The following is a 16,276-nucleotide window of genomic DNA, read 5'->3' as shown; positions in this document are numbered from 1 at the left end:
CAAGCACCGACTGTTCATGGTGAACTGCTCAAGGTTTCCTTACAGAAGGCGTTAGACAAATGTCGTTCAAAAATCCAATGAATATTCTGCCTAATTATGCTCGGGAATATTTATGGGAATCGCCACATTGTAGCTGAATCTGATAATCTGCATGTAGAATGAATTATACATTCACTTTTGTATTCCATCAAATGCTGATATTGGTTTGTTTCTTTCTCAACGGGATTTACAAACTGATTGGCAGATTAAAGTTGTGCTGCTTTCGTGATGAGATTGAATTGCGCTCGTTAAAATGTCAGGCCTTTTGTTAATACACACCCAGGAACAATTTTTCTCTGCTGGTGAATGTTGCGTTAATTGTTCAAGGTGTTTCCTGCCTCATGCTGGAGACGATGGAGACGTCATCATCCATGTGTCTATACCTAAGGTGGTAGACAACAACTGAAAATTACAAAAACCATACGCTCACATTTGAGGAGTTATGATTGGCCTTCTGGATCCATTTGGAGAATTTTTTTTTGAATTTTGAAAAATTTGAAAAAAAAATTGTTTGAATTTTAGGAAATAAAATTTGGAAAAAATTTTTGCAATTTTTTTTTGAAAAATGAAAAATTGGGAATTTTTTTTTTTTCTATTTAAAAAAAAATATTTTGGAGAGCTCCAAAGCAAAATGAACTTTGTCTTTTTTAGTTAACCCAAAACCTGCTTTTTTGTATACAGAATCAAGGCTTGTGTAAGAGCTAACACATTGAACATGAAAACATGCACGGACACATCTATATATATAAAACACTGTGTGTGTGTGTGTGTGTGTGTGTGTGTGTGTGTGTGTGTGTGTGTGTGTGTGTGTGTGTGTGTGTGTGTGTGTGTGTGTGTGTGTGTGTGTGTGTAATGTTACCGAGACTCCGAAACGGAGAGGCTCACGTGCTTGATATTTGCCATAGACATGGCCATTGAGCCTGGGACGAACATGGCCGAGACAATATTTGATGAGATCCATATTTTTTATTCATATTTACCTCAGCGCATTTCAGCGAAGTACCCGCTAATCTCAGCCAGTGCGAGCAGCTCGCTGATTCGCTCAGAGCGATCACGTGATGTTCCATCCCGTCACACGTTTGCACGTAAGTCAGGGCGAAAAGCCATTGCGTTTTTTCACCTTTATGCGACATGAATTAAATTTTAATTCATATTTCGTGTTTACGAATTTGAATACGAAGGATTTCCCCTTTCGATTTCGAATACGAATCGAATACGAGCTTGAGTCGAGAGGGCGAATGTACGGGTTGGGAATGTGCGGGTCTCCCTTCCCCCGCCCGGCAACGCCGGTACTGGAGGACGTGGGTCACAGGATCGGTGAGTCTCCAAAATCCGCTTCGTGCTCTTTCGAAGATGCAGGATGATGTCGCGATTGTTGTGCTGCTCTCCGACCATGAGAACTGCAACGTCATTGTTGACTGGCCCTCCCCCTTCCCCCTCCCCCGTCCGTCCTCCCCCTCCCTTCTCCCTCTGTCCTCCCCCTCCCCCTACCCCCCACCCCTCCCCCCTCCCCCCACCCCCTCACCCTCCCATCCCTCACCCTCACCCCTCCCCTCCCCGCCCGGCAATGCTGGGTACTTCTGCTAGTAAAACATACAATGAAGGGAGCAGGAGACAAGAGGGGAGGGAGAGGGAAGCAAACAAGCACAACAACAATAGAAAACATGGACGTCGGTAGATCTGTGGAAGGGAGAGATCGTGATAGTGGGGTACACGGTATAAAACAAATGAACACGACTAGGAATTTCAGGAAAGAAGTTGGGGATTGAAAGAGGTGGATTTTGGGTGTTTTAATGGGGGTAGAAAAGATCAAGGTTTGGGATGGGGGAAGACAAGAGATGGTGGTGAACAGCTGTTTTAATTCCATTCCATGTAGAACAGCTGCTGATCAAATTGCTGTCGAAATGGAAACCACGTGGACGGGAGGAAATGGTAAAACGTCCCTTGTGTATTTGTGTTAATTAAAACACTGTCCTGTCTGCTTTGTGAATGTGTAATCCTGTCCACTGTTCCTTGTGTTTAGTTACTTCCTGTTCCATTCAGTGTTCTCACTCTTCCATTAATCTCGACTCTGTAAACTACAAAAATATAAGACGCCCATTCAGCTATTAGACCAGGTATGAGTTTTCTGGAAGAAATGTTTTATTATTTTCGATTTTCAATGAGAAGTTTCAGATAATATGTTTAGGAAAAGAAAAAAACCTGTTGGAGAAAAGTATAAGATATGATGTATTACATAATGGTTTGAAGGAAAAACAGACATTTGTCCTGTAAGTTTGTATCAATCACTCGTCAATCCGGATTGAATAAAGCACTTTCAGTGTTTGTAGCATTAATACTCCCACAACCTGACATCCTCCTGTACACTCAACATAATTGATGAATCAAGCTGGACCTGTTGGTTTGTTTTTAAACCTACAGTAAAATATGAATCGTGGATGAGCTTGAGAAAAACAATAAAATCATGTGGAATTCAAGTAAACAAATCATTGCGACAATGTACACGCTTATCAATAAAAGATCTTTCTGTATTGATTTTATGACAACATTAACAAAACTGAAAACATCAAAAATATAAACATCAGTGATAGTTTACAATGCCACATTATCACAAAGTCAACATCAGTGATAGTTTACAATGCCACATTATCACAAAGTCGATATCAGTGATAGTTTACAATGCCACATTATCACAAAGTCAATATCAGTGATAGTTTACAATGCCACATTATCACAAAGTCAATATCAGTGATAGTTTACAATGCCACATTATCAAAAAGTCAATATTAGTGATAGTTTACAATGCCACATTATCACAAAGTCAATGTCAGTGATAGTTTACAATGCCGCATTTTCACAAAGTCAATATCAGTGATAGTTTACAATGCCGCATTATCACAAAGTCAATATCGGTGATAGTTTACAATGCCGCATTATCACTGATATTACACATGTCAGACTTCCGGGTTCGGTTGCGAGAGGACGCTGGCGTTGCATATTCGCCGCTTCTCCGACTGGATGGATGTACAGGGTCTGCTTCTACCTTTCTGACCTGACATCTCACACCTGTCCTGCCTTTTCACACCCGCACGTGCCGCGTGTTCTCCGGCTGGATAACGGAATCTGCTTTTGATGGTACGGAATACGGAATTCGAAAGGCCCGCTCCCGTTGATTGTGGCCGTGGCCTTGTTTGCCGGTGGCCTTGTGGCCTTGTTTGCCGCTGTGGTCTTGATTAGCGGCTGCAGTCGTTTGCCGCTGCGTTTGCCGCTGCGTTTGCCGCTTTGCCTCCTCGACCTTGGCCTCGTACTCGTCCCTTCGCTCCTGCCTGGCATGGCTCTGAAGTACTCCGCCGCAAGGCTTCTTCTGCTCAATACCCGCTCCACCCCATCATGCATCTCTGCCATCAAATCAAATGGACTCCTCCGACGACCCAGGTACATTCACCGTGGCTCCGGTCGCAAGTTTGTTTATTTGCAATCAGGTCACTCCATCCCCGTCCTCTGGTCGGCTCAGCGCACTCTCACTCTTCGTCCCAGCGCACCTGGTCACAGCAACCCACACGATCGCACCTCTTGCCTACGAACCCTGGCTAAATCACCTGAATTCATCCCTGCTGTTCAAAACAACATCAAGCTCACCCTGTTCAACACCCGGTCCCTCAACAATAAATGCCTCATCCTGAACGAATACATCCTGGATAACAAACTGGACTTTCTCTGTCTCACCGAAACCTGGCAACAACCTCTGGACTACTACACACTCAACCTCACCACACCCAATGGATATTCCTACGTCAATAAACCACGCTCGGAGGGCCGAGGTGGTGGAATTGCCGTTATCCACCGTCAAGACATCAAGACCAACCTCATCTCCATCTCATCTGCTCCATCATTTGAACACCTGGCTTTAAAACTCTCTGGTCACACGCAGTCAGTCATGGCTGTCGTCTACCGCCCTCCCAAACCACACCCATCATTCCTGTCTGACTTCTCCTACTTTCTGACCCAGCTATGTTCCCTCTCCCCCTCAATCCTCCTCCTTGGTGATTTCAATATCCACATGGACTCCACTGACTCCACAATAACCACTGACTTCACTGATTTACTCACCTGCTTTAACCTCACTCAACATGTCGACTTTCCTACCCATATCCGTGGTCACATTTTGGACCTTGTCTGCTCCACGGGATTAAATTTGCACCATCTCTATGGCTCCGACCTCACCCTCTCTGACCACTTAGCCATCACTCTGACCATCAACATCCCCGCCCCAACACCAAGGCATTATCGCACAATCAACTTCCGTAAGCTAAACGCTCTTTCACCTACCTCATTCTCATCCACCCTCTCTGAAAAAATGTCCACTTCTCCCTTCATTGACCTCCACACCCCTTCCGACCTCACTGACTACTACAACCACACTCTCTCCTCCTGCCTTGACCAGCTTGCGCCTGTAAAAACCAAAACAGTTTCTTTCACCCATTCTGCTCCCTGGTTTACCCCTGAACTCCACCTGATGAAAACTCGTGCTCGCCAACTTGAAAGACTCCGCAATAAAACGGGTCTCACAGTTCACTCCCAAGCCTACAAGGACCACATACAACACTACAAAGATGCCCTCTCCCGCGCCCGCTCTGCCTACTACTCTCAAATTATCCACTCTGGCTCCGGAAACCCAAAAGCACTCTTCTCGACAATAAACAAACTCCTCCGCCCCCTGAACACCACCACCCAGTCATTCACAGTAGACAACTGCATCTCCTTCCTCTCTTTCTTCCAACGCAAAATTGACAACATCTACAACAGCTTGACCACCGCCGCACCCGCTCCCCCTCCAACCACCTGCCCCCCCTTGTCCTGCCATCCCCTGTCTCGGTTCTCCCCAATCTCTCCTACTGACCTCTCTGAACTCCTCATAGGAATGAAAACTGCCACCTGCACTCTTGACCCCATCCCCTCCAGCTTTGTCAAAGCCTCCCTCCCTGCTCTCTCTCCACTTATCATTGCAACAATAAACTCCTCCCTGTCTACAGGCATCGTCCCACCTTCCCTCAAAATTGCTGCTGTTACCCCCATTCTAAAAAAACCTGGTCTAAACCCTGACACCCTAAACAACTTCAGACCCATCTCCAACCTACCCTTTCTGTCAAAAGTTTTGGAACGCGCTGTAGCCACTCAACTCAAACATCATCTCTCTGCCAATAACTTGTATGAAACATTCCAATCCGGATTCCGCTCCAATCACAGTACTGAAACTGCTCTCCTCAAAATCACCAACGACCTTCTCCTCTCCTCTGACGCTGGCAACCTCAACATTCTCGTCCTCCTCGACCTCAGCGCTGCCTTTGACACCATCGATCACACTATCCTCCTCACCCGACTTGAATCCACCTTTAACGTCACCGGCACTGCCCTCTCTTGGATTAAATCATACCTCTCTGACAGATGCCAGTTCATCTCCATCAATAACTGCAAATCCCCCACTGCTCCCCTCCCCCAAGGTGTCCCCCAAGGTTCAGTTCTTGGCCCCCTCCTCTTCATCCTTTACCTGTCCCCGCTCGGTCACTTAATCCGCCGTCATGGTCTCCAATTCCACTGCTTCGCCGATGACATCCAGCTTTTCATCTCCACCAAGTCCGTCTCCACCGACACCCACTCTATCCTGACAAACTGCATCACTGAAATAAAATCCTGGCTTCAAATCAACTTCCTCAAGCTTAACTGTGATAAATCTGAAATAATCATCATTGGCCCAAAAACGCTCACAAAATCCACCCATAACTTTGCCCTCAACATCGACGGTATCCCAGTATCCACCTCCCCTCACATCCGGAATCTTGGCGTCATCTTTGACCAAACCCTTTCCTTCGACAAATACACTAAACAGATCACAAAGTCAGCCTTCTTTCACCTGAAAAACATTGCCCGTCTCCGCTCATCCCTCTCCTCCACGGCTGCAGAAACCCTCATCCACGCCTTCATCACCTCCCGTCTGGACTACTGCAATAGCCTCCTCTATGGTTCACCCTCAAAAATCACCAATAAACTCCAATACATTCAGAACTCCGCTGCCCGTCTACTCACTCATTCCCGGACCCGTGACCACATCACCCCCGTCCTTTACAAGCTTCACTGGCTCCCCATCCCCCAGAGAATCCAGTACAAAATCCTCCTCTTGACATACAAAGCCCTCCATAACCTGGCCCCATCCTACCTGGCTGACCTCCTCTCCAGACACACTCCCACCCGCAACCTCCGCTCTGCTGGTACCAACCTCCTGACCCCCTCCATCCGGACCAAATTCAGATCCTGGGGGGACAGGGCCTTCTCCATCGCTGCTCCCACCCTCTGGAACTCACTACCTCACACCATCAGAGACTCCTCCTCACTCACCACATTCAAAACATCACTAAAGACCCACCTGTTCAACGCTGCATTCAACATTCAACCCACAGCATTTAACCCCTGACTATCTCTTCTCCTTCTCCCTCCTTTTGCTTTAAATATTTCCCTATTGATTCTTGTCTTGTCTTTTTGATTCTTGTCTTATATATATGCCGTATATCGCTGCTGTTTGTTTTCTTGATTCTTGTCTTTTTGCAATTGTTGTTTTCATGTATTGTTATGCATTATGTTTTCCACTCTGTCAAAGCGCCTTTGGGCTTCTGGAAAAGCGCTATACAAAATAAATGAATTATTATTATTATTATCACAAAGTCAATATCAGTGATAGTTTACAATGCCGCATGATCACAAAGTCAATATCAGTGATAGTTTACAATGCCACATTATCACAAAGTCAATATCAGTGATAGTTTACAATGCCACATTATCACAAAGTCAATATCAGTGATAGTTTGCAATGCCACATTATCACAAAGTCAATATCAGTGATAGTTTGCAATGCCACATTGTCACAAAGTCAATATCAGTGATAGTTTACAATGCCACATTATCACAAAGTCAATATCAGTGATAGTTTACAAGCCACATTATCACAAAGTCAATATCCGTGATAGTTTACAATGCCACATTATCACAAAGTCAATATCAGTGATAGTTTACAATGCCACATTACCACAAAGTCAATATCGGTGATAGTTTACAATGCCACATTATCACAAAGTCAATATCGGTGATAGTTTACAATGCCACATTATCACAAAGTCAATATCAGTGATAGTTTACAATGCCACATTATCACAAAGTCAATATCGGTGATAGTTTACAATGCCACATTATCACAAAGTCAATATCAGTGATAGTTTACAATGCCACATTATCACAAAGTCTATATCAGTGATAGTTTACAATGCCACATTATCACAAAGTCAATATCAGTGATAGTTTACAATGCCACATTATCACAAAGTCGATATCAGTGATAGTTTACAATGCCACATTATCACAAAGTCGATATCAGTGATAGTTTACAATGCCACATTATCACAAAGTCCATATCAGTGATAGTTTACAATGCCACATTATCACAAAGTCAATATCAGTGATAGTTTACAATGCCACATTATCACAAAGTCAATATCAGTGATAGTTTACAATGCCGCATTATCACAAAGTCAATATCAGTGATAGTTTACAATGCCACATTATCACAAAGTCAATATCAGTGATAGTGTACAATGCCACATTATCACAAAGTCAATATCAGTGATAGTTTGCAATGCCACATTATCACAAAGTCAATATCAGTGATAGTTTGCAATGCCACATTGTCACAAAGTCAATATCAGTGATAGTTTACAATGCCACATTATCACAAAGTCAATATCAGTGATAGTTTACAAGCCACATTATCACAAAGTCAATATCCGTGATAGTTTACAATGCCACATTACCACAAAGTCAATATCGGTGATAGTTTACAATGCCACATTATCACAAAGTCAATATCGGTGATAGTTTACAATGCCACATTATCACAAAGTCAATATCGGTGATAGTTTACAATGCCACATTATCACAAAGTCAATATCGGTGATAGTTTACAATGCCACATTATCACAAAGTCAATATCGGTGATAGTTTACAATGCCACATTATCACAAAGTCGATATCGGTGATAGTTTACAATGCCACATTATCATAAAGTCGATATCGGTGATAGTTTACAATGCCACATTATCACAAAGTCGATATCGGTGATAGTTTACAATGCCACATTATCACAACGTCAATATCAGTGATAGTTTACAATGCCACATTATCACAAAGTCAATATCAGTGATAGTTTGCAATGCCACATTATCACAAAGTCAATATCAGTGATAGTTTACAATGCCACATTATCACAAAGTCAATATCAGTGATAGTTTGCAATGCCACATTATCACAAAGTCAATATCAGTGATAGTTTACAATGCCACATTATCACAAAGTCAATATCAGTGATAGTTTACAAGCCACATTATCACAAAGTCAATATCCATGATAGTTTACAATGCCACATTATCACAAAGTCAATATCAGTGATAGTTTACAATGCCACATTATCACAAAGTCAATATCAGTGATAGTTTACAATGCCACATTATCACAAAGTCAATATCAGTGATAGTTTACAATGCCACATTATCACAAAGTCAATATCAGTGATAGTTTACAATGCCACATTATCACAAAGTCAATATCAGTGATAGTTTGCAATGCCACATTATCACAAAGTCAATATCAGTGATAGTTTACAATGCCACATTATCACAAAGTCAATATCAGTGATAGTTTGCAATGCCACATTATCACAAAGTCAATATCAGTGATAGTTTGCAATGCCACATTATCACAAAGTCAATATCAGTGATAGTTTACAATGCCACATTATCACAAAGTCAATATCAGTGATAGTTTACAATGCCACATTATCACAAAGTCAATATCAGTGATAGTTTACAATGCCACATTACCACAAAGTCAATATCGGTGATAGTTTACAATGCCACATTATCACAAAGTCAATATCAGTGATAGTTTACAATGCCACATTATCACAAAGTCAATATCAGTGATAGTTTACAATGCCACATTATCACAAAGTCAATATCAGTGATAGTTTACAATGCCACATTACCACAAAGTCAATATCAGTGATAGTTTACAATGCCACATTATCACAAAGTCAATATCAGTGATAGTTTACAATGCCACATTATCACAAAGTCAATATCAGTGATAGTTTACAATGCCACATTATCACAAAGTCAATCTATGACAGGTAGGCCCATCTTGCCTGTGCTAAACTCCCCTCCCAACACTCAATAATCAAGCTGTTCTCTCCTCCCAGTGACGTGCCACTTGGTGGGTGAGAGGGGAGAGGAGAGAATGGAAATGAAAACCGGAAAGGTGGCATTGGAGAGGTGAGAAGGTAGAAACCACACAAGACTTCGCCCTTCAAAACATTTCTGGGACAACCGTTTCTTTTTGGACGGGGGATAATTGAGTCGGGGTTAATTATCACAGAACACTTCATTTTTCGCATGAGCCACACCTTGGAGAATCATAACATCTCACCTTTGCTATCAGCACGTTATTGACACAATGCCCCGCAGATTACATTGATGAAATACCACAACTACCTTGTGTTGCTCTTCTGTATCGGTAACTCTCAATCCCAAATGAGCATGTGGGTAGTGACTGCTGATACAATTGTCTTTTAAATCTATCTACTGTTAATGCTCCTTCAGCCTTCCCAAGGAAACCATTTTGACTATTTGAAAAACCTTTTAAAACTTAATGACTATTTCAAGAATAATTGCTTCATTTCCAGTCAAACTCGCCTTTTAATCATTCACCAGCCAAGCCAAATCGATGGTCGTTGTCATTTTCCATCAGAGGGGATTTAAAAAAATTTCATTTCATCGAAACATGTCTATTTTAAACAAAAAAAAATAACATCAGAAACACAGGATGAAATTAAAAAGGATGTTGCAGCAGTAACTAGAATGAAACTCAGTAGAGCACATTCCCTCCGCCAGGCTCAAAAGGGTCCGTTTGTATCTCACTGATAGGCCGGAAGGGTTCGGATTTGAATGAACGGATCTGGATCGAGACTTGAACCAAAATCGAATCTGCTGGTTCTTGTTCACCAACACAACTCATCCCCCTACTTTTGTCATCATCCATCCACAAATTTTTTAAATACCATGCTATACCATGCTCTCCTCTCCTCCAGAAGGACAACCATCACTGCAACACTCCACCGATCTGGGCTTTATGGCAGAGTGGCCAGACGGAAGCCTCTCCTCAGTGAAAGACACATGAAAGCCTGCCTGGAGTTTGCAAAAAAGCACCTAAAGGACTCTCAGACTGTGAGAAACAAGATTCTGTTGTCTGATGAAACCAAGATTGAACTGTTTGGCCTCAATTCTAAGCGTCATGTCTGGAGGAAACCAGGCACCGCTCATCACCTGCCCAATACCATCCCAGCGGTGAAGCATGGTGTTGGCAGCATCATGCTGTGGGGGTGTTTTTCAGCAGCAGGGACTGGGGGACTGGTCAGGGCTGAGGGAACAATGAACGGAGCAAAGTACAGAGATATCCTTAATGAAAACCTGAAACAGAGCGCTCAGGACCTCAGACTGGGCCGAAGTTGTACACCGCTCCTTTCCTATGCTATCTCCAGGCGCTGCATGACGTCATTTCCGGGCATTGAAGCAGGCCCGGCAATGACGCACGCTGAAAGGGAGTACTCAGTGTTCACTCCGGTTGTTTGTTTGTTTGTTTGTTTGTTTGTTGTACTCCGCTCCTTTCCTATGCTATCTCCAGGCGCTGCATGACGTCATGGTTCCTGTCACCTGCTCCTTCTGGACCTGGCAATGACGCGCGCTGAAAGGGAGTACTCAGTTTTCACTCCAGTTATTTGTTTGTTTGTTCGGAAACCTTGTTTGTCTTCTTCTTCTTTTTTTTGTATACATAATCGAGGCATGTGAAAGAGCTAATATTTATCACACAAACAAATCAAACAGACAAACAAAGAAATTATATAAAAAGGGGAGCGGTAGACAAGATGGGGAGAGAAGGGGAAGCACACAAACACTACATTTGAGAGCAGGGACATGGGGAATGTGTGGGAAGGAGAGGGCTTGGGGGGAGGTGGCGTGGGAAGAGGGGGGGGGGGGGGGGGTGGGAGAAGTATAACACAAGGACACCAAGGACTTCCAGGAAAGAAGTTGGTATTTCAAAAAAGTGGATTTGGGGTGAAATTAGCAGGGGTAGAAAAGATCAAGGTTTTGGATGGGGGAAGATAAGAGATGGTGGTGAACAGCTGTTTTAAAGACCTGGAGGGAGGAGTGGGATTGAAGAGAGTGGGGGAGTTTGTTCCAGAGGTGGGAGAAAAGAGGAATGAAGGAGTGAAGGTGAGCAGAGAGTCTTGATTTTGGCAGTTTAACCATAAGAGGGTTGCAGGCAGATCTTGTGCGACCTGTAGGAATATTTGGGGGACAGAGCCCAGAGAGAGCTGGGGGAGCAAGGCCGGAGAGGAGTCGGTAGAAGACGGAAAGACCACCAACCTGCCTGCGGTGAGTAAGTGAAAGGCCCTCGGAGGTAGCTTCATCGCGGGAGATTCCAATGATTCTGAAAGCTTTGGTTTCAACAGCGTGAAGACGAGCTAGGTGTGAGGCAGGAGCACCAGCCCAAAGGGCCAAATTGATTGGTTATTTAATTATTATCGATTAATTTATGTACTTATTTCTTTCCTTTCTCATCTGGGCATTATCGCAGGCACATTTTGAGCTCGGAAGTTGATATTTGTACACGACAATGACCAAGTGATTTGGCTGTTAAGACTATTTTTGATTTATTGATTCATCAATTAATCGATTAATTATTTAATTATTCGATTAAGCACTTAATTCATTAATTTATTTAAGTTACAGATTCGGATTAAACGCTGGTGGTTTAGGTATTCTATTGGCCAATTGATTCATTATTTAATTATTTTATGATTATTATTTATTTTCTTTATTAATTTTTTTTTTTTTTTTCTCATCTGGGCAATATCTCAGGCACCTTTTGAGCTAGGAAGCTAATATTTGGATAAGATAGTGACCAAGTGATGTGGCTCTAATAGTAAGGGAAACATGAAAATCTGTTAACTAAATTGTTACCAAAAGAATTTCTTCACCAATATGTTTGTAAAGGTGTGTAATAACATGTGTTAAAATGTTGAAGGTCAACTCCCGTGGGAAACCCAGAAAAAAAGCTGTTGAATTCGGGTACCGAAAAATTATTTTCGAGAATTTTTTTTTTTTTTAATCGGCCCTTAAGTAACTTATGAGGGGTCAAATAAGGGTTTTTCATGATTCTGAGTTGATTGTTAACATTTATATTTCACCACAGACACTCCTTTGTGGAAAAATAATTTCTAAATATATCTCGTTTTCTACTTTGCAGGACATGGAGTCTAGCAATATGGATGAAGACGTTACTCCACCTGTGCTCAATTGCTTCATCTGTGCACGCTCGGATACACCAGCTGAAAGGCTCATACAGGCAACTCCAAAGGGATACTCAACTTTATTGAAACAAACAGAAACTGTCGAAAATGTTACTGTTGTGGAACGTATGAAGGAGGCTCAAAAGGAAGGAAAACTGAGGTACCACCAGAAGTGTAAAAATGATCTGTACAACAACTTTGTTGCAACCACCAAGAAGTCAGCTCAAGCATCAAAGGCAGAGAAAGAGTCATCAAAGTTGAAGAGAAGACGCACTACTTGTGAGTTCAGTTCATCAACTGGCTGCAGTTCTAGAAGATCACAGTCAGTTGACCTCCTGTATAAGGATGTATGCATTCTTTGCAACCAACCAGCCCAGCTCTACAAAAATAATCCAGCACAAGCTAGAAAGAAATACAGAGTGCCAGATAATTTGACTGCAGATACACTGAAGGCAAGCTTGCTGAAGACAGCACGGAGTCGCGGGGATGACTGGGGCACTGAAGTCACTGGACGCCTGGAAGGGATCAACGACTTGGTAGCAGAAGAAACACTGTACCATTTGCGATGCAAACTTATGTTTGCGAGAGGTGACAGTTTGTCCAAGACTGATGAGGAAGGAAAAAGGAAGAGAGGACAGAGGAGTATTGATGAGGAGCGAGAGGCAGTTTTTATTGAATTCTGCGAATGGTTAGACTCAGAATTAGAGCATGGGGTAATGAACATGGACCAAGTCCATGAAAAGCTGCAGGAGTTTGGTCAGTCACCAGAGAAGAGCCTTTCTTATTCAAAGCATTGGCTAAAGATAAAACTTCTAGAGAAATACGAAGACGCCTTGTATTTCACAACACAGGAAAGAAGGGCAGATGTACTCTGTCTCAAAGATGGCACCGACAATATTCTGCGAGGGCATCATGCTAATCTTGACCATGGAGATGAGAAGACTCAGATCATAAAGACGGCACTCAAGTTCATATCCAATGATATTGCCTTGATTGATTTAGGTCCAAAGTCATACCCCACCACACACAGTATGACTGACATCGATAGTCAGCTGACACTTGTTCCTGCAAGCCTTCAGATGTTCTTGAGACTGATTGTCAAGACAGACGAAAGAGTTGCCGTTTGGGGGCAGAATTTTATTAAGGCCTGTCGACCAAACCAGAGACTCTACCTCCAACAGAGGGTGCAGCTGCACAACATTCACTCCGTGCCTACCTGCAGACCCGGGACTGGATCCTTCTACAGAGCATGTCTCTGAACCCCAGTGACTATGGATGGACAATAGGTGTGCATGGGTATGAGCCAGTTCCAACACTGGACCCCACGGCTCCTGAGGAGCTATTGCAGTTCACGAGCTGTAATTGTCATGGAGATTGCAGCAACCGGCGATGCAGCTGCAAGAAGAATGGGGTCACGTGCATCTCGGCCTGTGGAGTCTGTAATGGCATTACATGCAGAAACTGCAGTCATGATGTTGTTGAGTCTGAAGAAGACATAGACAATGACTGTTGAAACTTCTGACATTGTGAATGAGAAATAACTCTTGAGTATTATATATGTATGTGAAATAAAAGCTACTTTGTGTGTAAATGTAAAAGTGAAAATATAAATGTTAACAATCAACTCAGAATCATGAAAAACCCTTATTTGACCCCTCATAAGTTACTTAAGGGCCGATTTAAAAAAAAAAAAATTCTCGAAAATAATTTTTCGGTACCCGAATTCAACAGCTTTTTTTCTGGGTTTCCCACGGGAGTTGAACTTCAACATTTTAACACATGTTATTACACACCTTTACAAACATATTGGTGAAGAAATTTTTTGGTAACAATTTAGTTAACAGATTTGTGAAATATCTCATAAAATGCCCTTACTATAAAGGATATTTTTGATTTATTGATTAATCAATGAATTGATTAATTACTTATTGATGAATCAATTATTTAATTTTTTCGATTAATGATTAATTTAATTAATTTTGAAGAAGTTATAGCTTCAAATGAAGCACTGGTAGTTTAGGTATGCTATTAGCCAATTGATTAAGAAAATATTTTATGATGATCTTTTATTGATTTTAATTATGCAATTAATCAATCAATTATTGCACAACTCTCCCACCCAATTCAGTCTCTGTGAGCTGCCAAAGGCACCCCGGCAATGCCGCGCTGGAAAATATTTATTTATTTGGCATGGGGGCGGTGTACTTTGAATGTATCTGTACTTGTTTTAAATTAGTGTTTTGTCTGTAGGCTTTGACTCTCTGCCTCCAGTATGAGTGTAAATGTTCCTCGAATTTGAAACTGATTTGTACATTTCCGTACATTATAAACAAACATCAGATTAATGGCATCGACTCAACATCCTGCTTCCTTGCAGTCTAAGCGGAGCCTAGATAGTTCTGCTCTTTTTTTTATTAGTGACAGATTGATTGGACACACTTAAAAAGCTGCTCTCATTAAAAGAGAGTGGCTGTACCACCATTAAAATTGGATGATTGGCAGGGGCCTTTGAAAGTAATTTGAAAACATTAACAACTGAATCCTTCATCAGCCACAGGCTGACATGAAATTGCGCAGAAAAACAAAAAGGGAATTCTTCGTTTATGTTAACAATGACATGCAGTCATGCCTGAAGAACTACAAAAGTGACCATGAAGAGTATGGTCTTTGTTTTGAGACTGAACATTTTATAGTCGTATTCATCCGGTAAGAAATATCATGAGAAAATTGAGAATACATTTTACAGTCACATCTCTTTTGTGGGAATGATGAAATGAAGATGAGGAAGAATAAAATTCTCCAAACTACCATGCAATGCTTATTCAATCCCCAGGAGCATGAGAATGCCATTGAACAGAATTGTCTTTTATTCTGTTGTTAGGAATTGTTATTACATTGCCCAAAGGCAATCCTTATCATGAAAATAGAAACAGAGACAATACCACTGAGATTACCAAATAAACAACCTTTTAGGAGGATTCTGTAAACTGAAATTCTACACATTAATCTTCATCATGTTTTTGCCTTAATTGCATCAACAGCAAGACGAATTCTAAATTGTATGATATCGTATTATATATACTAGCAACAGTACCCGCCCTACGGGCGGGGCTTCAATTGGGAAGCCCAAATGAAAAGGTAAAATATCAGAAATTGAAGGCTTTTTTATTTTAAACGATTCATATAAATATCCGTTGAATCATATCACACGCAAATCATCAAAATCTAAACAGTACATGGCTAAACAGTACATGGACGATCACGTACCATGTACATCTCGCGTCTCGCTCGCTCTCATGTTGTCCCGATAATTATCCTTCCGCAGGTTCAGCGACGGAAACCTTGTGACGACTTTTACTTCCTCGAGACAGTCAAGTTCGCTCATCTTTTCGGTGCACCGGCACGAGCCGAGAACGGCCAGTGCAGGGGCTGATCCGAGGATCTCACCAAACCGTCCGATCGGTAACAGCGACGGGTGGTGTGTACAAAGGGCAGGGACTTAATCAACGCGAGCTGATGACTCGCGCTTACTGGGAATTCCTCGTTCGTGGGACACTGTCTCAAGCCCCAGTCCCCATCACGGATGTGGCTCAGCGGTTTACCCGAGCCTGACGGCGAAGGGCAAGGTACACGCTGGCCCGTCCAGTGTAGCGCGTGCGCCCCGGACATCGAAGGGCATTAAACGTTCATTAAACATTAAACGTTAATTAAACATGAAACGTTCATTAAAGGATTACGAAACGAAAAACATTACGAAATTAGATTCACACCGTCACGTCAAACACTACT

The 16,276-nt window shown here is 42.2% G+C and overlaps 1 protein-coding gene across 1 annotated transcript in view; it reads left to right on the top strand.

Annotated features, from left to right (window-relative positions):
• LOC144888721 (uncharacterized) overlaps window positions 1-15,295 on the top strand; it is a 29,067-nt gene extending 13,772 nt beyond the window's left edge. Inside the window, exons 2-3 of the mRNA XM_078767774.1 lie at window positions 9,338-9,410; window positions 12,445-15,295. Coding sequence (XP_078623900.1) covers window positions 12,448-13,746 — 1,299 coding nt within the window. The 5' untranslated portion in view covers window positions 9,338-9,410; window positions 12,445-12,447 and the 3' untranslated portion in view covers window positions 13,747-15,295. The remainder of the gene's footprint in view (window positions 1-9,337; window positions 9,411-12,444) is intronic.
• Window positions 15,296-16,276: the final 981 nt, after the last annotated feature.

Source organism: Myxine glutinosa, chromosome 13, assembly GCF_964187855.1.
Source record: "Myxine glutinosa chromosome 13, kmMyxGlut1.1, whole genome shotgun sequence".
Classification (NCBI taxonomy): Eukaryota; Metazoa; Chordata; class Myxini; order Myxiniformes; family Myxinidae; genus Myxine; species Myxine glutinosa.
This window is presented reverse-complemented; position numbering and strand designations above follow the sequence as displayed.